The sequence below is a fragment of the Branchiostoma belcheri genome, unplaced genomic scaffold (assembly GCF_001625305.1).
Source record: "Branchiostoma belcheri isolate BF01 breed outbred unplaced genomic scaffold, Haploidv18h27 scaffold10, whole genome shotgun sequence".
Classification (NCBI taxonomy): Eukaryota; Metazoa; Chordata; class Leptocardii; order Amphioxiformes; family Branchiostomatidae; genus Branchiostoma; species Branchiostoma belcheri.
Window position 1 is genome coordinate 4469023 of NW_017802380.1, and position 24400 is coordinate 4493422.

At 41.8% G+C, this 24400-nt stretch overlaps 3 protein-coding genes across 4 annotated transcripts in view; 1 reads left to right on the plus strand and 2 right to left on the minus strand.

Moving 5' to 3' along the window:
* Positions 1-265: 265 nt before the first annotated feature.
* LOC109470682 (V-type proton ATPase subunit S1-like) lies at positions 266-6352 on the minus strand. Its single transcript, XM_019769714.1, has 10 exons — positions 6188-6352; positions 5513-5639; positions 5309-5386; positions 4833-5050; positions 4479-4507; positions 4068-4150; positions 3522-3778; positions 2783-2833; positions 2294-2522; positions 266-1875 (listed from the first exon to the last, which is right to left on the minus strand). Exons 1-10 carry the CDS (start codon positions 6316-6318, stop codon positions 1666-1668), a joined length of 1413 nt encoding a protein of 470 aa, XP_019625273.1. The 5' UTR covers positions 6319-6352; the 3' UTR covers positions 266-1665.
* Positions 6353-6539: 187 nt separating this feature from the next.
* Positions 6540-8704, plus strand: LOC109471286 (40S ribosomal protein S23). The gene is made up of 4 exons (XM_019770575.1): positions 6540-6631; positions 7331-7490; positions 7800-7920; positions 8497-8704. The coding sequence occupies exons 1-4, from the start codon at positions 6628-6630 to the stop codon at positions 8641-8643; spliced, it is 432 nt and encodes a 143-aa protein (XP_019626134.1). The 5' UTR covers positions 6540-6627; the 3' UTR covers positions 8644-8704.
* A 62-nt stretch (positions 8705-8766) lies between these two features.
* LOC109469841 (dynein heavy chain 12, axonemal-like) overlaps positions 8767-24400 on the minus strand; it is a 42156-nt gene continuing 26522 nt past the window's right edge. The window contains exons 45-72 of one of the 2 annotated variants that reach the window (XM_019768579.1): positions 24053-24253; positions 23493-23626; positions 23018-23180; positions 22693-22773; positions 22148-22324; positions 21535-21756; positions 21043-21276; positions 20695-20843; positions 20387-20534; positions 19933-20078; positions 19483-19697; positions 18065-18257; positions 17527-17719; positions 16915-17087; positions 16241-16381; positions 15686-15844; positions 15154-15298; positions 14623-14847; positions 14155-14334; positions 13693-13971; positions 13161-13394; positions 12798-12909; positions 12542-12568; positions 11449-11626; positions 10800-11004; positions 10482-10619; positions 10125-10235; positions 8767-9999 (exon numbers count right to left, since the gene is read on the minus strand). In XM_019768579.1, coding sequence (XP_019624138.1) covers positions 9760-9999; positions 10125-10235; positions 10482-10619; positions 10800-11004; positions 11449-11626; positions 12542-12568; positions 12798-12909; positions 13161-13394; positions 13693-13971; positions 14155-14334; positions 14623-14847; positions 15154-15298; positions 15686-15844; positions 16241-16381; positions 16915-17087; positions 17527-17719; positions 18065-18257; positions 19483-19697; positions 19933-20078; positions 20387-20534; positions 20695-20843; positions 21043-21276; positions 21535-21756; positions 22148-22324; positions 22693-22773; positions 23018-23180; positions 23493-23626; positions 24053-24253 — 4803 coding nt within the window. In that variant the 3' untranslated portion in view covers positions 8767-9759. The remainder of the gene's footprint in view (positions 10000-10124; positions 10236-10481; positions 10620-10799; positions 11005-11448; positions 11627-12541; positions 12569-12797; positions 12910-13160; positions 13395-13692; positions 13972-14154; positions 14335-14622; positions 14848-15153; positions 15299-15685; positions 15845-16240; positions 16382-16914; positions 17088-17526; positions 17720-18064; positions 18258-19482; positions 19698-19932; positions 20079-20386; positions 20535-20694; positions 20844-21042; positions 21277-21534; positions 21757-22147; positions 22325-22692; positions 22774-23017; positions 23181-23492; positions 23627-24052; positions 24254-24400) is intronic. The other variant, XM_019768588.1, reaches the window with a different exon arrangement.

The following is a 24400-nucleotide window of genomic DNA, read 5'->3' on the forward strand; positions in this document are numbered from 1 at the left end:
TCGTTCGTTTAATACATGTACCATTTGTACCTGTGCTAATTAGTTACCATTTGTACATGTACTCATTAGTTACCATTAGTACGTGCGCTCATTAGTAAACATTATTTTTCCGTCTTGAATTTGGCAATTATGATTAGACCAGGAGGAAATTGCAGAATAACTTTCTTGGCAAAATGAACTCATCATCTAATTAGTTTTGTACCTGATGAAGTGACAGACAATTTCCTTTGTGTTTTATGTAATAACTACAGTTAGACAATGATGTTGCTCTCTTGCTGATTTTTTGTTTAATTGTCAGAAAACTGTGAAAATGAATTAGTGCCCCCTTAACAAGCAAAATGACATGTAACAAGACAACATATTTTTCAGCAATAACAATTATATTTCACCACATCTTCATATATGCCCAAAATGAGTTTGTATATCCAAGTACAAAATAAGAAAGACATCCTAATTCAGTACAACAAAATAATCACCATAAATACAAATTATAACTTTAGACTATTGCATGATTTCTTACATCTTGTCACAAAATGTTCTTCCTTCTTCTATGACATAATACCATGGCATGTCACCTGGCTTCAGGATTTCAACTCTGATGCATTTTGACTGGCAGTGATATAATTACTACTCTCTCCTCCCAGTGTGGCCGTTATGTTCTACTTCTAACACATGAATCTTTAGAGCAGAGCCTACATCCACAAATAACTTGCCAAGTTTCGTACGCTCCCAACAGAGCTAAGTTGATATACATTTAATGGGATCATCATTTGATATACATATCATATTACAACATGAGGTTTCACTAGGGTATCTCCAGTACATGTATCTTGCAAGTTCTGCTATACAATCAGGAGAAAGAGGAGTTCACCGAAACAGATAATGTAGGAAGAATAAATGAAAGAATGACCAGGTGAGTGGCAAGAAGCCTTCAGGTGGGTTTTGCTTTCAAAGTGGAGAAACATCTGTGTCTTGCATTTGCAGCTTATCTAAGAAAAGTAGAAATGGTGAAACTCACGAGAAAGGAATTTTCATAATAATAACCCCTTTGAGCAACAAATAGTCCAGCAGCATCAATTTAGAGGTTATCATTCACCCATTGAACATTACCATATACATCTTGACTTACAAATTACACTACTTATACATACTAACACCTTCACATGACACATTTCACTACTATACTGACAACACTTAGATAGATCGCTCATGGACCATTGACATGTAAGATATTTTCTGGGTATCTTTTATAGGTACATTTGTATTACTTATAAGAAGCTTTTTTTTTTGTTAATCTGCTTAATTCTGTACTGATTGCATTTTTCTACACATCTCATGAGCTAACATATACAGATAATTCCCTAGGGACCTATCAAACTAGCTACTTGGTTTGCATTCTTTCATCTATAACATGAAAAAAAGCTGTGGAGGTAAAACTTAGGACCATTCCATTGAAAACTGCAAGGGGGTTCATATACCTTTACATTAACTTCTTTTCCTATAGACCACAATTACCCCACCAGTGGTTTGGTATTACGTGGCATTGTATATCATGTTAAAAGTTATCTGTTGATATTTTCTTATGATTCGCTACAACAACTCTACAGATAGAGAATCCCGAACTAAATAACATGACATAGCCTCCACACGTCACTACTACGTCTGCTAGTCTGCCACGTTGACAGTAATCGTTTTCCCCTTGGGGTCATCGAAGCGGTCCATGGTTTTGAGCGACATGATCATCATCATGCCGAACGCGAGGACCAGCGTGAGGATGATGGAGGTCAGCAGACCCATCCAGATGGGCGCCGTGAAGAACCCCACACACTCGTTTGCATCCGAGAATGCTCCGTTTGATATGTCCACAGGCTGGACCTGGGTGGGAGGTAGTGAAAGTGAGCTGGGGGTACGAAAAAGATTACAACAAAGTAGGAAATGCATCTTCTGGTACAAACAACACCAAAAAAAAAAAAAACATTTGTATCAGAGAATGCTCCATTTGCTCTTTGGTACCACTAGTACTGTGTCCTCAGTAGAAGTCAGGAAATAGGATGAGAGGGAGGTTATTGTGGCATGATGGAATCATACAATGTATGATTGATGCTTAATTGTGCAGACTCGTATCTAAAATATACATTGCTGATTGTCTGGGGGTAGAATTTGTACCTTGGTATACACAGAGAGGGAGTAAATGAAGTCAGAATCCAAAGGTTTTTTTTTAGGTCACCCTAAATGTTATCCTCTTGCTTGGTGTTTGAGAAAAATTCTGTGTGACCTTTGACAGATGACTGACCTGTAACCCCTGAAAGGTTATGACCCCTTTCGTGTTGTTGTCCTTGTCCGTGCTCAACTCTTTGAACTTGTTGGGCTTGTCGCAGTGGAACGACATTTTGCGTGGAGTCGCCGTGAACTTTGGCACCAGCATGTCGGAGCCACGGACGGTCTGCTGATCGCTTTGGTAGTTGTACTGCAGGGTGATGTTGCCTAGCGACCACTGGCGCTTGTTGACATCAAAAGGGATGCTGGAGAGGCAAAGGTGTTGGAACAAAGTTTTAACTCTGGGCCATTTGAACTACCTGACATAAACGTATATACACCTCCCTGAAAAATGCATCTAAAAAAAGTCATCAAAATATCTGCCAGTATAATACACCACTGCATATCCAAACTGTGATGGGGTGCTACACTTGAAGATCTCAAACACACTGTGTTTAGAAGTGGCAATTTATAAAGTCCATGTAGTATGTTTTATAGCCATGATATATAGTTCTACAAAACTTACATCATGTCCAGGTTCTTGAGGTTGCCCACATCGCTGTACTTCAAGGCCAACCTAGAAACAAAAAATAAAAACAAGATCACTTCATTTGCATAAATGTTTAGAACATTAACAGTCATGTAAGCTATATGAAGGCGTTTTTCTATATCAGCCTAGAAACATCGGATAGATAGCCAATGGGAAAAATATTGAGAATGGAGTATCATATCAATTTAATAAGTTACAAAATGAGTACAAAAGGTGCATACACAACTCTCCAAAGAAACAATGCCCTTATCAAAATAACATGTTAACCAGGGTCCTATCTTCACAACTAATATCCATTAGGAATGATAAAGAACATAAACCATGGTCCCATTTTTACAACATTTTCACCAGTCAGAGAGACAATGTACTTGAGAAATTACAAAGAGCTCAAGTGAAATCCCATTTCTACTAAACAAATATTAGTTACATCCTCTAAGAATCACAAGGAACATACATGTACACTACATGAACATACATGTAACCTACAGTCATTCAAAACAAGAGTACACCGGCATCTTCTTTCCACCGCCAGGACTTCTGCATGTAGCTAGAACTTTGCAACCTTGCTGTAAACCAATGATTAGCCAGGACTGCTACAATCCAGGCTATTGTTTACATTAGCACATGATAGAAAAAAAAAAAAAAAAAAAAACACCATGGTCCAATTTTCACAAGTCAAAATAAAAATATCCATCAGGAATGATAAAGAACTTACTCCACGGTGCCATTTGCACAGGTGACAGTCTGTGAGGTAGGGACTACGCCTGTAAGGTTCACCGTGTCCTCAAATGGAGTCGATTCATCTAGCTTGGCCACCAGGAAACTCACGTCTGTTGCGTACAGGTACACAGCGCAGGAGCTGTCCTTTGTAGCGTTGATGAACGTGAAGGTCGAGTCATCAATGGCGTCACCGTCGGCAAGAAGATGGCGGCCAGAGGACAGGGAATCATGGGAAGGTAACACCACAGACACCTGTGTTTGAAAAGCAGCATGAATACAATTTGTAAGTACTGCAACGTCCAAGAGGGATATCCCAATACCCTAATTTTGAAGTTTTTGCAGTGTGGTTCATGAGTTTACAGTTTTTCGCAGTGACTGCTCAATGTGAACTCAAAGACAATGCAACTCTTGATTTTCTCCATGCTAAAGAATTTTAAGTACCATGAATTCACATGGGTCTATAGAAGTAACATGCAATCTTATGAAATAACAGCAATCTTATCACATCAGCATCTGATATAAGAAGAGGTTTATTCCTTACCTTGGAAGGCCTGTTTGCAGTGAGAAGAATGGTGAAGTCGATCTCTTTGGGCAGACTCTTAATTACAGAGCCAATGATGTCATCTGGGTAACATAGAAAGGCATGCAAGTCAAGCTTAAGTTCAAGTATCTGGTTTGTGGTGTTTTATGTCAATACAAAACTGCACACACATCCAAAACACACATACAGGGAACTTAACAGAAATGCCAGATTCTTTTAAAAGCACTCTAGAGTCTTTTTAGTCTTGAATGAGTCATCTATAATAGTAGTCTACCACACATACCAGTGACATAACAGATATAGAAGAATTTGGCATCAAATTTTAGTCCAGATCTTTTCCACTAGTTTTGAGGTTGCCTAGATATCACAATCCTAAGTAAAAATAATTGTTGTCGTCAAGGTTATACTTACTGTTCCTTCTCAAGGATTCTTCAATGGACCTGAATGGAGACAACACAAAAAAAGAAGAGTTCATTCTCAGTTATTCTGGATATAAGCTGTGAAATACCAGGTACACTGGAGACAGATTTCTTACCCCTTTAAAGTGTCAGGTAATCTATAAAGTGAAAGTTGCATTGTACAACAGTAGTTCAAATTGGCACTACTTGACAGTTGAAACCAATTAACTGATTTTGAAGTTTTAGACTGTATATAAGAGTTGCACCACTTGGATGCTCCACTAAAGTACATGTATATTAAGTGAAGTATGATGAATAACATTATTAGCAGAGATCTTGATGAAATAAATAAACAAAAACACGTCACCCTTCCGCCGGCGGCAGCTGCACACGGATGAGACAGTTCTTGTCCAGCGGGAGTTTCTTCCCGTCGGTGCGGATCTCTGTCAGACTCAGCTCCACGGGGATGACCGACCCGTCCACGCGACCCTCCAGGTACGTCGCCACCTGGTTGCCATGGAGACCGGGGGAGGCGGGCAGCTCCGAGGCCAGGACCAGGGAGGAGGAGGCGTGGTCCATGGAGGACTGGAGTTTGGAACAAAAGGATGGACATGTCACTTTGGTAGTCACATGTATTCATGGGTTACAAATGTAGTTCACCTCACTAAAGTTGATACAAGGTGATCTGTATCACTTGTATTGAATTAGTCCACATCTACAACAAGATGCATTCATAACAATGTGCATGTACATGCATGTATACAAACATGTACATGTACATGCATTGGAGTGTCTACCTACAGTACTAGCAACCAACTATTTCCTGCCTCTTGACTGACTTACCTTCAGGTTGGAGAACAGTCCTCCATTACTGTTGCCGTTGTACACATCACCGTACTGGCTGAAGTCATCCAGACTCAACTGTGGGGAGAAAGGCAAAAAATCATCAGTTGTTGAATTACGTTACAAATGTACATGTATTTTGTATATTATGAAGTATTAACCATTTTATTCCTAAAAAATGATGGGTTTGAAGTAAGGTTGTACCTTGTCCTGTATAAAGAGCACGATGAGCTGTGGGTGTTTGGCGAGGATGGTGTCCAGGTAGTCGTGCTGCAGGTCGATGGGAGACAGACTGTGTCCAGCGCGGGCAGGCGGCAGGTCATGGAGGTAGCTGTAAAAGTTGAACCTGTGCTTAGCAATACTTCTAAAATGGTCAACCATGTACTAACCTAGGGAAATTGTGTGTATAAAAGGATATTTCATGATAACATCTTTAGTTCAATTTCAAGACTACTACTGCTATGTTATCATCTAGATCACGATACATTTGGCATCTAAAAAAGTAAAAGTTCTGTAAGTGTCTGCAAATATCAAGCAGATGAACAATCAAGTCCCACAGTATTCTGTGTGGATGATTTAAAGGGAGGGGGGGGCAGTGGAAGTGGCGGTCATACATGTTTAGTGAGCCGACAAATGATGTAGCGATAGAAAATCTACCATCACAACACTGATTCGGAGCATGTAAACTTTAATTTAAGTCAAAAGTCAAGTTTGGTTGAGTAAAATGACGTATGAACGGAATTTGGGTATGATACCGCCCACCTGTCCTATTTTCTGTGATCAATAATTTTCGCCTAAATTGTTTGCCATTTTTTTTGTCATAGTACAACGAATATACACATATTTGTACCTTAGTAAATGCATTTGTATGATACCTACCTTTGACTTGACCACATAATTGTCGGAACTTGCTCTGCAGCGGCTCTGGAAGCCAGAAATACAACGAAAACCGACAAGATCATCCTGACCGTCAATTTTGTGTCCACCATCTTGAATGATGACAGGATCATGTGATACAGGTTTGCAGTACTTCTAAAGACTGACAGGAGTCGCTTTTAGCGGATGATACAACAGCATCTAAACGAAAATGAAAAGATCAAACCAGAATTAACTCCACGGTCCATATGTATGATTTTTCTATACAGACGATAAGATATGATATAAATGAATATTTCAGGCCAATATAAATGAAAATCTTATATTTGAATCGTGAAGTGGAGTTCCGATGAGCACGATAAATATTTTGCGTTTGGGAAGGCAAAATGACGTAGGCGTGGAGCATGCTGGGATAGGCCTCTTTCCCGAACCCAAAATCCAAGATGGGTGAGTGAAATTTTCTGTGTCAAAAAGTGGGCAGTTTACTGTTAAGGACGAACAATCATTCGACATACCACGGTAGAAATGTTGTTAGGGTTATATAGAAACAGTAGACATTGAAATTCGTGTGTTTTTAGCAGGTTAAGGTGGGTTTATTTGGGAAGGTGTACAGCACGTGCGGCAGTGCTGTTTCCAACATGGTTCACGTAGATATATATGGGGGAGGGGGGTGGACAACTTTTTTGTGGCAGTACCACCAAGTTAGTATCACTGGACAAAACAGAAATTCTCCATACTATTACCATGAAAGATAAAGGTACTGCCGTAACTACTAAAAATCTGCGTACGCGTGAATATCTATTTGGTCGTTGGATCAAACTAAAATCTTTTAACCTCCTCAGACAAGACCAACATGAATTTGGGCCAAACCCTCCATTATTTTTATTCAAAATTAGCCCAAGTTAACAGATACCATGGATCAAATGTCTATGGGAAAGATTAATTAAAGGGACAGTCCGACTACCAAAGTATGGCCACCATGGTCAAGTGGTCTCACTGCAGAGGTGACCACTAGTACAGGTTGGATCTTAGCAAATATGTATCTGCATGGCTGGTATAACCGCCCTTTGGTGTAACACACCAGCTTTGAAATGCAGAAATCATTGTGGTCTTTAACTCACTGTAACCATTCCACCCCACCCCCAGGTAAGCCCCGTGGTCTGCGTTCTGCCCGTAAGCTGAAGGATCACCGCCGGCAGCAGCGCTGGCACGACAAGTCCTTCAAGAAGGCCCATCTGGGTACCGCCGTGAAGGCCAGCCCCTTCGGAGGAGCCTCTCACGCCAAGGGCATCGTGCTTGAGAAAATGTAAGCACTAGGGTTTCTTGTGCATAAAATTTCCCCTTTGCGACACGGAAGCATCCTCAAAGGCTAAATACTTACAAGAGTTACATTCTTACTTTGAGGCCAGTCACAGCACATTGCCTTCTTATATGACAATGAGCAAAGGGAGTTGCCTCAGATACTAACCCTGGGCCTGACTAACTCAGGAGAATTATTCCATGCCTCCTGGATCATTAGGTCTTGGTACATTCTTTAATGTTCATTCGACGGAATCTCTCAAGTTTTTGAGCTGTTCAAAACACATGTTGATTGTGAATTGCTTCCCTTCCTCAGTGGTGTTGAGGCCAAGCAGCCTAACTCTGCCATCAGGAAGTGCGTCCGTGTCCAGCTCATCAAGAACGGCAAGAAGATCACAGCCTTCGTACCCAACGACGGCTGCCTCAACTACATTGAGGTGGGTCAAGAAAACTGCGGTCTAGTCACTGTTATGTCCAAGTCTTAAAAGTCTACCAGGTTTTGGAGTGAAAGAAAGTGTGTTAAAAAATAATTTGATTATCTACAATTCAGACAGAAAAGATTGACGTCAGTCCATTTGAAAAGCCAGTTCTCACAACCTCTCTGTAGTTCCGAATCCAATGACCCAAAAATTGTCTGACTGCACTTTTAATGGGTTCAAGACTTTGAGGCCAGTCACAGCACATTGCCTTATTATATGACAATGAGCAAAGGGAGTTGCCTCAGATACTAACCCTGGGCCTGACTAACTCAGGAGAACTATTCCATGCCTCCTGGATCATTAGGTCTTGGTACATTCTTTGTCCTTATCACAGAGCAGGAAATACAATATTAACTACATGTGAGGTGAAGGTGGTTTGGACAGACATTGGGAACTATTCAACACGAACTTAATCACGTAATCTTTTATTGGTTTAGACCTGGCCAATTTTAGGTTTAATTTATTTCATGATTAATGTTAGATGGATCAGGTGTTCTTGTTTAGATCAATCTAAAAAAGTTTCTGCATTCTCAGGAAAACGACGAGGTTCTGGTCTCTGGATTTGGTCGTAAGGGCCGTGCCGTCGGTGACATCCCCGGTGTCAGGTTCAAGGTCGTGAAGGTCGCCAACGTGTCGCTTCTCGCCCTGTTCAAGGAGAAGAAGGAGCGACCAAGATCGTAGGACTTCCCTGTCTGCTTCTTTGTGAAAATTCCAAAAAATAAAGGGAAAATGTACTCCTGAATATTGTGTTGGGTTTTCACTTGGTGTGGATGATTAATGCATAGCATGTTCACTCTTGTCAGAAACTGTGCAACTGCAAGTACTTAGGTTCAACAAAGATGAGAGGCTTAGATGCTTCACTTTCCTATGTATTTCTGAAATGGACTTGCTAAAACAAGCCTTAGTTTTCATAATTAGATGTAAGACCAATGACATGTAGTGTACAACACAGTGTTCTTTATTCACCAATAGAGAAGTTTAAAATCTCAGTCTTGGAAAATACATACAATATATACATCAACATTATATCAGAATTCTCCAGAAACAAACCAGAATTTATACAGTTACTTGTCCAAATATAGAAAATATAACCACACAAGACTACTGACATACTAGTGACTACAAAAATAGATTGTGTTTCATTTTACTGTCAACTGAGGTGGTTCAAGTGCTCACACAAATATACATTCCATTATAATGAGATATTGGTGACATATTTCTGTTCCCTCAATGCAAACCTTAGTGACTACACAGTACAATACAGATGCTTAAAGAAGTCACTGCATGTGATGTCACCACTGCACTGAAGGTTTAACATAGAATTCATCTTGTCTTTGTTTCACATAAAACCAAGCACTTAGAGAATTCACCTATCATTTTATCATATATCATTTCCCTCATAGAAAGTCAGATCACACATTCAACACAACAGCTAGCAATTCAATACAAGGGAAACTTTGTGCCTATTTTGTATGTATGTACAAGAAATATAGATATCTACGATGGTAAGGCAGACTTCATTGACATTTAGGCACAGCAGCATTAGGCTTGGACATTTAGGAAAGATGAAACCTGCATTTACAATTGAACATAAAGCAATCATGAAGTGAACTTTTTGCATACATGCAAATGACCCAATGGTAATTCCATAATCTTATGGAGAGTTTTGTGACTTAATATAATGGACATCATACTTTACAAGAGAACACATAACGTACAGTTCAATTTCACTGCATACATATCTGGTTCAGAAGAAAGTGAACTCCACAAGCAAAATTATTCTAGTGACAGCAATCTCTAGTCATCCAGCTGGCACAACATGGCAGCGCCGCGCTTGATCCAGTGCTGCACCGGCCTGTCGGTGGGGAGGGCGATCATCAGCACGAAGTTGGTGGAGTGTCCGGTGGTGAGAAGCACGCCGCGCCGCTCGGAGGTCTTGTAGACTGGACACTGGTAGTCGCCGCGGTCGGGAAGCTCGGCCTTCAGTGCTGGTTTCACCCAGATGATCGGGATTGGTTCGTTCAGGATCTTAGGGACCTGAGAAAGGTTAACAACAGTGAGATGTCTTATTATTGATAGCAACTGAAAACATGCTACAAGCAAGGAGCTCTCTCAACTACAATGTACTGCTCATCAGGAAGATGACATAAACTTGCACACACCTGCTCAGCCAGCACTCCTTTCTTCTTGTCCCAGCGACAGCCGTCCAGGAACAGACCAATGACATAGACGCCGTCCTCTGGTGCTGTGTCACTCGTCTCACGTGGAATAACCTGCAGGAGGATATACAGAGATTACTTTCACATTAAGCAATTGAAAACGAAAACATAATCAGGTGAAAAAGGAAAAATTAGAGACTTGTGAAGGGTTGAGATACAGAACCTACAGATTCAGGAAATTGATAAAGTTTGGCAGAGCAAAACTTTTAGGATGACTGTTGAGATATAAGACATTAAAAGTTAAAATCATGGCAACAGGTTTCTTATCCAACCTAAAAAAAGGATGTCCAGAAACTTTACCTCAAAGTCGAAGACCAGCTTGTCGATGGCGATGGTGTACTTCCTGGCGTAGTTCTGCATGGCACCTGTCAGGAAAGCCTGCGTGAAGAAGAACCCGGAGATCCAGAATACCATCGGCTTTCCCTTGTCCATCCATGTCTGTAGAGAAAACACAACAGAGTTAAAGTTTACCATTGGCAGGTATCTGAAGTATCCCCCTGTTCATCTGTGACCAGTGAGACAGCAAAGCAGGAAGTTACAAAACCAGGTCAACTGTAATGTGCAATGGTATGAATCAGAGACAAAAATATCAAAACATTCTTGGAAGTAAAATCTGACCTGTAGGAACACAATCCTGTTGAGGAAGTCGTTGATGTAGCTGCCCAGGGGTTTGAGGCTGGGGTAGGAGCGTTTGGCCCACATGGCCGGGACCTTGCCGACGGTCAGGCTGTGCGCCACCCCCTCCAGCTCAGCTGACATCACCACCAGGCCCTTTATAGCCTTCTGTAGGTTCTGCAGGGAGGACCGGATGATGTCCAACAGTCTGGGAATGCAGAAATACACATCGGTTAGCTTGATACCATATCTACACGTATCTGTATTCCAACAACTGGCAAATGATGTTATAGACTTCATGTACTTTAGTTGAGTTGGCCATCTATCAGTTATACTGATTAAGTCTAACAGTGTGGAAAAAAATAATTTCTGTCAAACCTGTGATACATACAATGTAGCAACAAGATTACACTCTTTGCAACAACCAATCTGGTATAATTTCCAAATTTCAAAAAGGTGTGCCTTGCACTAAGGTCTACATCCATTCAAGTGAAACTTTAAAAAAATGCAATTTTCTGCTTTTTTAGCTATCCTTGTCGAAAAACAACCAAACTTCCTGTCCAACAAACCAAACAATGCAACACTTGTAAAAAATACATTATCTTCCTAACCCAAACCAACAAATGAAGAAACAAACAAAAGCTGCCCCTACTTGTTGAATCTCTCCATCTCCTGCACCAGTACAGTGTTCATGCTCTCCTCATACTTCACAGGGTACTTCTCCTGGGCGACCTCCAGGTCAAAGTCCTTGGGCAGTTTGCTCAGGATGTCCTTAGCAATCTCAAACAGCGCCGTCTCACCGCCACCGGCAACACCACCTCCCGAGGAACCTGCAGGGGGGTTTAAGGAACTCATGAGGACATGCCAATGTCTTAGAAGTAGTTGTCGAAGAAAGGAAAGACTCATGTAAGTACTGGACCATCAAGTACATTGACGCTAACAGCAAGACTGGAACAAAATAATTAATTTTACTCCAAAAGATGTCAAAGTTAAAAGCATGCAGACACAGTCGACATCAGTGAACATAAATATATGTACTACTTGGTTGGCTTGGTTATCAAATTGAAAACAAAACAGACATGCATGGAGAAATACTCAGCTAGTATCAATGCACCTTAATAAACCTTGACCCCTATAACATAATAATATTGGGACAGTATATATAATTAAACACCCCGCCAGCTTGAGGCCCTTCAACCTTAATTTCCAACCTGATCAACAATTGAACTGTTAGTAATGTGAACCTTAAACATGAAGACATGAAGGTACAGTAACAAATACAACATAAAAACATGGGGGATAAACATGTGTTTGTTAAATATAAACTTATCAACAGATTGTTTTGTTAGTTGCTGTAATCCCAACACCATGAAACAGGAACTTCCACCGTGCTGCACACTGACAAGGAGGGACGTGTTTAGAACATACATTTGTACATGCATGGACAAGACATACAGGTACATGTACATGTGCACAGAAACATTTTCTCGTGATGCCCTTTCTGCTTTGTGTGAAGAAATCAGCACAAATGGTCCCAGACACTGATAAAAACAGATTTGAAACAGAATTGAAACTATTCACTGACATTATGCCAATTATAATGTTTGCCATTATGAAATTGAATTCATTTTCCTTTTCCATTCTACATTTTTATGACTGTATTTTTGTCATCTTTATAATGGGGAAATGCAGGGACAACAATGAGAAAGTTTGTTTCTGCTGACACAGTTGCTAAAACATCTCACCAGAACCAGGTCCACTGTCCTGCGACTCTGGAAGGGTGGAAGGAAGTGTTGACTTAAATTGGGCACTTCATACATAATCATTACTAGTACCTGGTATTACATCATTACAAAATATACATAACATATTAAACTATCATAAGGTAAAGAAAACACTTAAGTTCTTACAATGAAATGGATGCAATATGTTTCAATAATATTCAGTCTTGGATGTCTGTGGATAACAAAAGTGATTCTACAGAGAGAGTTTAAGTCTTACCCTGTGTGAGGAGGATGGAGTCAAACAGCTGTCGTGTCTCCAGCAGCTCCTTGGAGATGTCGACATTCTCGTGCATGCCGAAGATCTCCGGGTGTTGGGAGAAGGGCAGGTTCTACAGGGGGAAACAGGTGTGGAGTTGTAAACTAAAAACTAGTGCATCACATAAAATAGACAAATACAAGACATAATGTTAAATTGTTTCAGCAAACAATTCTATTTCAACTGAGTGAAAAGAAAAATTAAGAGCTAGAACCAGCCTTCAACATTTCTTAATCTTTTTCATATTACCATCAATGAGAAAACACCGTTGACTGAACAACCATTTCAAAAGCTTATGAAAATACACAGTTCTTTATACAATACCTTGATAAAGTTGACATAGCTTTCGTAGTCGCCCTTGGGTGGTGCGAAGTAGTTCCCACTGGGGGAGAACTTGTACTTGCTGTCGTACACAATCTCTGAGCGGTAGAAGTCAGCGAGGATGGTTAGGAGGGTGCGACGATCCTTGTCGTCTGTCACACGGCCTCCGTAGTTACACTCGCCGGCCAGGTATGAGATAGCAGGGAAGGGGATCTCCTCATACTCATTCAGGAACATCTGCAGAAGGGAAACCAGTTACTTTTCAGCTTAATACATTAAAAGGTATGGTTGCAATTGTCAAATGATTTTTCAAAAGAGTTTTTCCAGGCTCGTTTTTCAGTAAGGCTACAACATGATTTTCCTTCAGTCAATACCTGCAATTTTGTAAGAAGGCATTCATCCCAAGTGACCTACAGAAGAAGATCTAGAAGATACTGTGAAGACTGGAGCTATGATAACTCTATTGCTGTTTATCATCACTGGACTAAGTATCTCTTTCTGTTGTGATTATAAGCCAGACAGGTCCACAGCTTACCTGCAGCTGCCTGACACTGATGCGGAGATCAGACTCGTTGAACCCGTACGGAATGTTCCATCCCAGCGGCCCAAACTTCCTCCTCTCCTGAATCAGCGCGTGGAAGAAGCAGAGACCAAACAGCAGCTTCTCCCACTGCAGCTCCTTCCCGGGGCAGCCTTCGAAGAACTCTGGGTCAGAGATGGGGTCGTTCAGGTAGGACTGGAGGAGGTTCATGCGCAGGCCTGTGGGCGGCTCATTCGTCATCTTCACTCCGTTTTGAAGCACAACCACCGGGAACTGGGGAAAACAACAGGAAGGAATTCACTCACAATGTCTGGAGGTTTGGTACAGTCAAAACTGCTCAAAATTTGCTACCGGTATCTTTGATGTTTTAAACTTTCCAGAGCCAAAAAGACAAAGACAAAAAAAAACATGACATATAACATCTTCCAATCATCATACATAAACACAAGTCCCTACCTTATCAGATGGGTATGAGGTAAGCCAGAGCCTGAAGTCAGGGTTGACCAGTTCAGGGTTGAAGTCCTCACAGATCTTCTCCATGGCAGGCATCCAGGACGTGGCCAGGTGGCAGTTCTGCAGGCACACCCACGTGCCGTCCTTCGTCGCATTGCTGATCAGCTTGGCAGCTATGGGGCCCTGGAAGATATTTAATAACATAAGTGATGACAGACGATAACATTTCCCCCTGCAGACACACCCACATGCCATCCTTCGTCGCATTGCTGATCAGCTTGGCAGCTATGGGGCCCTGGAAGATATGTAATAACATAGGTGAGGACAGAAGATAACTTTTCCTTCTGCAGGTACACCTACAGTATGTGCCAAAACTATTGGTTTTAAGATTAAGAAATGGCACAGTCTGGAGAGGTGTTTTGTGATATTTCCTTTGAGAGAAATAAGCACAGTTAATTGGTATACATGTACCTGTCCCTGTCCAAGTGAAATGGCGTTGAACTTCTCCCCACTGAAGCCCTTGTCCTCGGCAAACTTGAGCAGACTGGCCATGGGGTCAGCTCCGGGGGACAGGACAAAGATCAGGGGTGCACAGCTGTTGGAGTCCACGTAACTCTTACTCAGGTCAAACGGTGGTGGCTCCACAAACTTCTTACCCAGATTGTCTGTCACAAAGGTGGTCACTATGGGTGTCACCTGTGATGAGAAGAGAGATTTAATACTTGATACTTAATATCTATTGCCATTGTTAGTAGAATCATAGGTTTATCCATACTACACCCAAATCATGAAGTGATTGTTGATATTGTGATTATGTATAAAAATGTCCTGAGATTGACAAATAAAGAATTAATCAACATTTCTAGGATACAATGTGAATACCTTGGTATTGATTCTTGAGTAAGAAAACAAAAACTAGCCACAATATTTGGGGCTCTTTAAACCTATTATTCCTCTCTTATCAGTGTGAAGTCATAAATGTGTCCTTGATTTGACCCTAACCTTGTCAGGCCGGATACACCTCAAGACGATCATCTTTTCAAAGGCTGGGAGCTTGTCCTGCCAAGGCGATGGCAGGGTGAACTTGTGAGGCTCCTTTGAGTCGTACATCTTCCGCCAGGTGTCAACGTTGTCCTGGAAGTGTTCTCTGTGAAGACAGATAACATCACAATTGCAGCCCATGCAAACTTTAGTCTGAGTTTAAAGATAGACAGCTTTCTAAAAGCTGCCATCAGTACAGTACCAACAGGTAGACAGCTTTCTTAAAGTCAAGCTCAGTACAGGGCCAACAATCTAGACAAAGTATCTCACATCAAGCAATGGTGCATGTTTTGGTCAGCTCTGATGCTAATTGCATTATCTGTGACAAAACAGATCCCAAGGATTCTTCTTTGTATGCAACAAACTAAAACTGACCCCTCCCCGCAAGAAAAGCAGGTTTCGAGTTTTCACTGCACATTCATTATTGCATCGTAATTGTTTACCATTGAGCTGTTTATGTTATATGTATTGGTAAATAGATCCAGATTCTCACCTGAAGCCGTTGAAGGGTTTGAGGTCGTTGGCCCTGCAGACCTCGTCCCAGGTCTTGTCCGACACCCAGCTGGGGTCGGGGTTCTTGCGCTTGTTCTCCAGCCCCACTCCGCCCGTCAGGAAGAACATGAAGGCCTCCCGGGTCAGCTGCTGCTTAGCCCTGGGGAGACATGGGGGGAATCAAGACTATCAACACATATCCTTCATCATACTCTTAAAAGTACCAAACCCTCCTAACACTATAACAATCCCCAGCTGAACTGCATTATTCTAGAATGAATATGACAGAATTAAGACAGAGGGATGTACATGTATGAAGAGGTTTTAGCATTTCTGAAACACTGAGTTACTGCAAAATCACAAGATCAAGTAAAGAACCATGTTGAAGGTTGAAATGGAATTTTATCCAAAAGCATGCATTACTAAGTTTTATCAGACTCTGTAGAATTAAAGACTTCATAAACTCACATCAACAACAACAAATCACATGCAACATGTTTTTGTCTGTCTGGAAAATAATCTCATGCAAAAAAGACATGCATCCTAGATTCCTTACATGAGGATGTTGCAGCACAGCACGAAGGAGAAGAGCAGCTTGTCCTTCTCAAACAGGGATCGGCAGACGTTACAGTACAGGGAGTAGGTGAAGTGATCCGACAGGTACCGCAGACGCTTCTCCAGGATCTTAGACTTGTTACTGTGGAAAGGAATGCAAATGTCATGTTTTTTTCAAGTTAAAAAGAAACATTCGAAGGAAAACTAAGCTTTCCGATAAGTTCTGTCCTTGGTGCTGAAGACCAGAATGTTGTAATGTAAACAGGTAGACCAGCGGATGGCTTGTTTATTTTACCTTCAGTAGAGATAGTACAAAGATATCCCTGAAGCCACTAAAGAGTCCTCTTTATATACTACTAACCATACACAATACATTCTTACGTTTACCCTCGGAGAAGGAAAACATATTGTTTTTGCTTTGTTTCTTCTTCTTCTCCAAACTAATATGGTCAATGGCCTGAACCCGACATCTGTCACCATGGTAACTAGTGTTGGGTTACATCATGTTGCAATTTTATAGCAGGAGGGATTTACACTCCTGTCACCATATATAATATATGAAATGTGTTTGAGCAGACCATATACACTTCTAATTCTAATTCAGTCTAGTATAGATTTGTCTGTGTAGCTGTTTAAAAATAAATGAGCAATGCTATGAGTGGCAGGTGTGCCCACCTGTCAGCGATGGAGTTGATGAAGAGGTTGATGAACCAGGTGAGGCTGTACTGGTACATAGGGTCGATGTTGGGCAGGTCTGCGATAGAGAAGAACAGGATGGAGGAGTGGGTGGCGATGGGGCGGTACCCCGCACGGTTCTCATCAATCTTCTTCTCCGTCTCCTCAGCAATCTGTGGCATGGGTAGACATTAATTAAGGAATTTAGTTAAAAGCCTAAATTTATAGACTTGCACACTGCTATGGAGGTTTTTTTTCCTTAGCAGTCTTCCCGTATTTCCAATTTGCCAACTTTAACACCAGTTGGACAAGAGAGACACAAGTTATGCTGCTTTATTTTCCGTATTTTGACTGGATTTAATATGTGGAGTGTGGGCTATGAAATAATTTTTTTCAGTTTTTTCCTCCTAAACTATAACATTAGGTCATTTGGAACCCAGCTTCAACATTTCAAATTTAAAGATGTAACAAATTAGTTGGTATCTTATACTAGTCTAAGCCCAACAACCAGACCCAGTGCTATCAAACAAAAGCAACACAGAATCTGCCTGACTTCCTGACTGAAGCAACATAGAACACAGCTCATTTACAGAGCCTGACTTCCTGACTAACCTGTTGTTTCTTGGAGATCTCGTTGGACAGAACCTTGGAGGAGTCCAGGACCTGGATGGCCGACTCGTCCTCCAAGATGTTCCCCTCGGAGGAGGACAGCGTCTCCAGGATCTTGTCCTCAATCTCCTTCAGGGCCTTCTTATTTGCAGCAGACTGGAGGATCAGAGCATTTTTCTCCTCCTCTAGATCAGGTCTGAGGGAGGGGTGTGTGTTAGAATAACATCTGCCATCTCTATAACGTACTTCATAGTGTACCTTAACGGTTTCATATTCATTGGTTTGGCTGCAGCATTTACATGTAGTTAGTACTGTAGTTATTAGTAAAAACTGTACATCTAGCCTGATGCTAAATAACAAAGGGTTTCATCCCTGTTGTCATGGACAGACAAACCCATAGATACTTTCATTTTCATTCATTCTATATCATCTGAGTAATTCTTTCACTTCTGAGCTTACTGTGTTATCTATCTATAGCACAGATGATTTCTTCTACACATAATCTTAAGAATTTTTTGGTCTGAAAGGAAAACTCTCCCACCTCTCCTTGGCCACCACGATGCCCAGCAGCTGGTCCTCCAGACCCTCGGGGGTGATCATGAAGTTGAGCAGCGCCACCTTGACCTGCAGTTCCGGCAGGTAGTGGGGGTTACGCAGCTTGGTGGTGATGTAGAAGCGGAAGTCAGCGGAGTACTCGATGATGTTCTCACCCAGACGGATACAGTCCACACCACCTGGGGTCAGGAATGGGGATTCTGTCAGTATCTGTGTGACACTAATTATAAGCTGCTAGCTGGTGCAGTTTAGGCTTTCTCCACAGTGTAGTAACAACAGTTACGGCACCCATTTCATCCTTCTACTGCGTCGGTGAAGGTTAGACATCCAGGTAATAAGGTATGCCAAAAAAGCAGTTACTCAAACAACTGGATATGATTTTGGAAAAATCCAAAATCATCTCCAGTTGCTTGAGTAACTGCTTTTTGGCACATCCTTCTACTGGTTAATAGTGTGGATTAACATCTGCAAGATAATGAGCATTGGTGGCATCATATTATATAATTATGTGTCTTTGTGCATGTATAATATAAGAGATTCAAGCTGCCCAAGTTTACAACATTGTCAACTTGGGCAGCTTGAATCTCTCATCTCATTAATCTCATTAATGGACCTCCATAAAGAAATCCATTATTGTGATAAACAGTGGTCTCCTATCACATGTTATTACAGTCATGTCTAAGTATCTGGGGAAATTTTTACCACCTCCATTGCTGCTGTGTCACCTTGTGTTCAGTGTAACTTTTACCGTGGAAATGTCATGATATTTCAACAGCTAATATCTTTACCTTAGTTTTCCTTAAATTACATACTATTTGTTAACCTACGTTAATGATCAAAAGATGCATTAATGTCCTTGTCATTAAACTGAAAAGAAGAAGTCTAGCTACACATTTTTGTGCTTCACGTGAAGTTGTCTGTCCATGCTAGCAGTGCCATGGTGTATTCCACTGCTACATTAAAACCTGTGGAGTTACACACTTATTACAACCATTCTGTCATTTCTCACCGGCCAGTCCTGTTACGCTAGCCATGTATTTATCTGGAAATGGAAGAACCAGTTGATAAAACAGTTATCTGCATCAGAACACAGACAGGATAAAACTATACTGTCTCCTGACCTTAGCAGAGAGGACTACCAAGTAATGTACTGGATAGTCCTTTTCTGCTGCCAGTTATGACAGCAGTGCACTGAAATATGTATAGTACATATGTACAAATATCTAATTTGCTATCAATTGAAGTAAAAAGTTTATCTGACATGTAAGAGGAGTCTAAAAACAGCAAAAAAACACCATCTGAGAGAAAGGACATATCAGAACCAAACGACAAAAGAACAACAATAGCTTCAGAACACATTCAACAGCAACACAGACAAGAAATACCAATCACTATCAACCCTACCTTGTTTGAATGTCTGCTTGAGTAGAAGTGGCTCCAGGGAGGGGTCCAGTTCTTCTGCCACGTTCTCTAACAGCACGGGGTTGCCGAAGTTGATGGCGTTCTCCAGCGTACGCATGTAGTCACTGTCAGTCAGCTTGATCACAGACAGTTTGTGGTCCTTCTCCGAGTTCTTCACCCACTTGTTGGCCTGGCCTTGAGGGTCAATCATCAAAGGCCTGGGGAGAACGGTGAATTTTCAGCATTAATTTCTGATTTCTACCTGATCTAACCTGCCTTGGTCCATGAGAAAAACAGCCAGCAACCTAGGGGGATATAAGACTTAAAAATGCTTTGCATTCATTGTAGTTGCATCCTTGAATATAGCAGATTACAAGAATTACTACTGGGAACATCAGAATATTGTTTAATGTGGATCAAAAAGTACTTGAAGCCTTGCTGATTGTTACTGACCATCTCCTGGAGTTGTCCACGATGACACCGTTGTCGACAGAGAAGCTGTCAGTGGGCAGACCTGCGATGTTCCAGGCACGGATCTTGATGGGGTCTCCCAGGCTCTTCATCAGGGAGTACTCCTTGGAACACGGGATCTTCTTTGCCTGTAGACAGACAAGACAGTAAATCCCATTAAAACAGCTACAAAAATCTTACCTCTTTCATTTAATTTTCTTTTTTTTGGGGGGGGGGGCAATGTTGTGCCCTTTACACCTATTTCTCATGTGAAAATGAGCATCTAGCTTTATCACAGAGATGTTTAGAGTTGTCCCCATTAAGGAGAGCTACACCTCAAGCCAGAAAAATCTACATGTAGGGTCTTCCCCATGGATGTGGATGGATCAAACCTTACAGTCTGGTCTTATGCAATTTAAGGTGGTTTACCGGTTATGCAAACAAACCCAACACATACCTGGCACATCCTGGACCAGTCCTGGGTACACGTGATCCTGTAGGCAGCCGTGAAGGCACCCAGGTAGGCGATGACACCTGAGGAGATCAGCACGTCACCTGTCAGGTTATCATACTCCTCCTGCAGGGTGGCGGCTGCAGCTGTCCATCTGGGGGGCGGAAAGGAAAATGATTTATGAAGATTGGATCCAGATATCATGTCGCTGACTGAAAAGCTATTCTTTTTCATGTGGTGGGACTATGAAAAGCAAAGATTTCTACATTTCCACCCCCTACATACAGATTTTGCAGGACATAAACACTTCCCACCTGTCCTTCTCACCGCCCAGCCCACTGATGAGTTTCTGAGCTCTCTCCAGTTTCTTGGCGCACAGGTCCACCTGGAACTCCAGCTGTTCCTTCTTCTTCACCATGTCTGCAAACGTCTTCTGCAGGTTGGCCAGCCGGTCCTCAACTTCCTACAGGACGATGGACAAGGGCAGCGTCAGATCAGGGGAAACATTTGTGCTTTTCATTGTTGCTCTTGGGACCAAACACAGGTTTTAGCATTAAGTTATCATTGGTAAGGGACAAAATGACTCAGAAACTAATAATCTCTCTCTGAAGATGTCTCAGTCTCCAAATTGGAAAGTGTTGGTTTTATAGCTTAAAGTCTACCTTGAGTTCCTTTCTCTTGGCGTTTAAGATAGCCATGGTCTCTGACAGGTCCTTGTTGGCGATGGCCAGTTTCTCCTTCTTGGGGGCGACGACCTTAGCGGTCCTGTCGTAGATGTCCAGGGCCGACACCCACTTACACAGACCCTCGGCAGCGGAGGAGGCCTTGGCGACTTTGGCAGGGACAAACTCTGGATCGGTCATGTAGTCTGAACGGATCTTCTTCATGATATGCACCTGTAGGCAAAGTTTGTTTGTGAATACCTAGTACATAACACTGTCTGTTTGAAATACTGGTCATCAGGGGTTTGGAAAGTATACAATGTACTGGTATATCTGACAATTGTTTCTCAATGTTAAGTAAAAGTTGAATGGTTCAATGACAGACAACATTCTTTACTCCAAGCATAAATTTTTTTATCAGGATTTATAATTTTCTTTAGTTTTTTGTCCTTATTTTGCTGAACAAGTAATAAACGAATGAAATTCACAAACCGCAATGTTATCCTTGTCATATTCCTTCAGCTTTTGTAGGAAGTTCATGTCTCCCAGTAGTTTCTTGCTGGGTCCCCAGAAGTCCAGGATCTTCTGTCCGGTGCCGGCCGGGTCGTTGATCTTCTCTGCTTTGATGTCCATCATGACGCACACGGCCGCCATCACCAGCTTCACACCAGCAGGAGGGTTCTTCATGGACTTCACGATGGTGATGTCTGCAGGCTGGGGACAGGCAGAGAGACAAGCAAGTATTAATAAAAGCTCACCTGTTAGATGTTAGACATGTGTTAAAGATTGAGTATCAAAAAGTTTGTACTTAAACTCTGATTTGTTCCCTACTACATGTACATGTATTGGAAGGGCTGTTAAGCCAGCAGTTGCATGTTTGAGAATAGCTACAATTGACTACATGTAGGCACAGAAACATCAAGAGCAGAACATATATACACCCCAGTTTATGGCAGATAACAAAAAACATCAGTCCAAAACTACAATTACGATAGTTATGGTCATCATCCTTGGAACAGCATTTGGCCAGCCTTTGACTGTGTTTCAGCCTAGCTCTCAAAATAACATGAAAAAAGAAAAGTAACCTGGGATGAGAAGAACAGACCTTGAGTGTGTCCAGCGCAGCCAGTGCAGCCTCCAGTGCGGGGATGGCCTCGGCCAGGTCTGACTCACACTCATCCTTCAGCGCCTGAGCCTCCGCTGCCTTCTCATTGGCCGCAGCCTCGTCAGCTTTCACCACTTTACTCTTCGCCTCCACCTCTGTTGTCTCTGATTCAATCACCTGTTAGGGACATAGGTGTGTGATGATCAGGTAGCTGTACTTCAGAGATTGCCTTGAAGTTCACTTTTTTTTAAATGGCTGTTTACTTTAACATTTACATATCACAAAGTTTTGATTATTGTGTCAATGTAACAATCAGGAATATAATTTCATCATATCCCTAAGACCCATAATAATCTAAAGAATAAGGATAATATTCTAGATGCTGATTGAATCTGGATATTTTTCATCAATGATTTGTGACCTGAACTTTGTCCCCAGGTTTGGCCACAATACATCATTTCTTTTATGATTACATCATTATTATAGCAAACTTCTTAGTATGGCAAAACGACTATCTGAAGATTTCCCATGGCATGTGTACGTACCACCATCATTTTCTCGTTCTCAGCTGAGGCTGTAATGAGCTGTGGCTGCAGGTCTTCCAGTTCCTTCTGCATCTCTGCAACCTGGAGACAAAGGAGAGGGGAGAAAAGATTAAAAATGCTGTCAGTTCCAACTTAAATTTAATTTCTTGACGATCAAGAACTGTGCTGGATTGGTATGAATGTAAGTAGCAGGCCAGCTTTTATTTGCAAGAAATATGTGCTGGTGACTGTGTAACTGTGTCACAAAGTCAACCTTTTTTAAACCATCACAATGAAAGAGAGCTGGGCCCAATAAAAAATTATCATTGTAGAAATCCTGCCATACCTGTGATGCTGCAAAGGCCAGTTTCTCCAGGCCGACCTCGTATCTTGTCTTGGCCTTTAAGACAGTGTTCCTCTTCCTCCCCAGCAGGGTCTTGAAGGCGTTGATCAGCTCCAGGTAGGAGGTGGGGGTCACGTACATGTGTCGCCCAAGGTCATGCAGGAACCTGTGATAATACACACCAACATTAGCATGCAGTAGTCCCAGACTGAGTATATCAGCAACGTTAGAGGAATATAACATGATGTCTTTAACTTTTAACTTGAAATACCTGCATTCCAAGCTAATGGTTACTGATTAAGGCTCTAGAGTTTTGTAAGAAAGGCTTTAATACTAGTACTCTGATGGACATTTTAACAGTTGAGTATCCTTCTGGTTATCAAGATATGTAGTAGATGCTACATTTAGAATCAAGTCACTTTTCAGACTGTACAGAGTGATGTTAGACTTTTACCAGATGTGAGTATGTAGCACTTACTTTTCTGACAGCTCCCTGGCAGATGTGTGGAAGTACTTGCAGAGGTTGACTGTCTCCTCCCTCTCCAGGTCTGTCAGCTCCACAGCCTCCAGAAACTTCACAGCCACACGCTGGAGGGCATCTTCAGGCCAGGGCTGGTAAAAACACAGGGTAATAATATGTAAATTTTTGTGCATAAGAATATGTCCAACTATTCTCTCATAACAAAATCATTATTGCGGGTGTTATACCTATATTGCCTGTACAGATACTTGTACGTCGGACAGAATCAAGACCAAAATCAGACGTTTCTCTGCAAGCGAAAATGACTGGAATAGGAAAACAAAATTTATTTTAACAATTTTAAAGCAGCCTCCTAGATACAGAGATGTTATAGAATGTTTTGCATGTATAGATGAAAATAGTACACATCAATGTCGTTGATGTTTTTTCCATCTATCAATTTCCAGGATCTGTCATTGCTCCACTGAGATTTTGTTCCAATACTGAGGACCATAACTGTGACAGATAGTACATTAGACGCCGCCCTGTTGGGACTCTGAAATGACATCCCAGCTCACCTGGAACCAGTCGATGGTGCAGCAGTTGATGAGTGAGGGGAACATGCGCAGACGGTTCCTGAAGGCCGAGCCGATGGGGCTGAAGGCGATCACCACATGCAGGTTCTCTCGGCAGCGGCTCACAAAGAAGCTGAAGAGCGCCAGCGGGCTGAAGTCTGCGTCCTTGTCGGTAGCCTGCTGGGCCATGACTGGGCGCACAGACTGCGGGAGGGGGAGGAAAATAATGGATCACAAGTGATATGGATGACCGAAATTCTACAGGTGACAGGCAGTTCATAAGCAGGACATTGTACTATATTATGTGCATTTTATGTGGATTTTTCTGCAAGGGAGAATACTTCCTTGTTC

Coding starts and splice junctions, on each gene's coding strand:
- LOC109470682 (XM_019769714.1), bottom strand. CDS start 6,318: ATGATCCTGTCATCATTCAAGATGGTGGACACAAAATTGACGGTCAGG. Junction 4,508..4,832: donor CAGCTGCCGCCGGCGGAAGG/GTGACGTGTTTT, acceptor GTCTCCATTCAG/GTCCATTGAAGAATCCTTGA. Junction 2,834..3,521: donor TGTGCAAATGGCACCGTGGA/GTAAGTTCTTTA, acceptor TTTTGTTTCTAG/GTTGGCCTTGAAGTACAGCG.
- LOC109471286 (XM_019770575.1), top strand. Junction 7,491..7,799: donor GGCATCGTGCTTGAGAAAAT/GTAAGCACTAGG, acceptor TCCCTTCCTCAG/TGGTGTTGAGGCCAAGCAGC. Junction 7,921..8,496: donor GCTGCCTCAACTACATTGAG/GTGGGTCAAGAA, acceptor CTGCATTCTCAG/GAAAACGACGAGGTTCTGGT.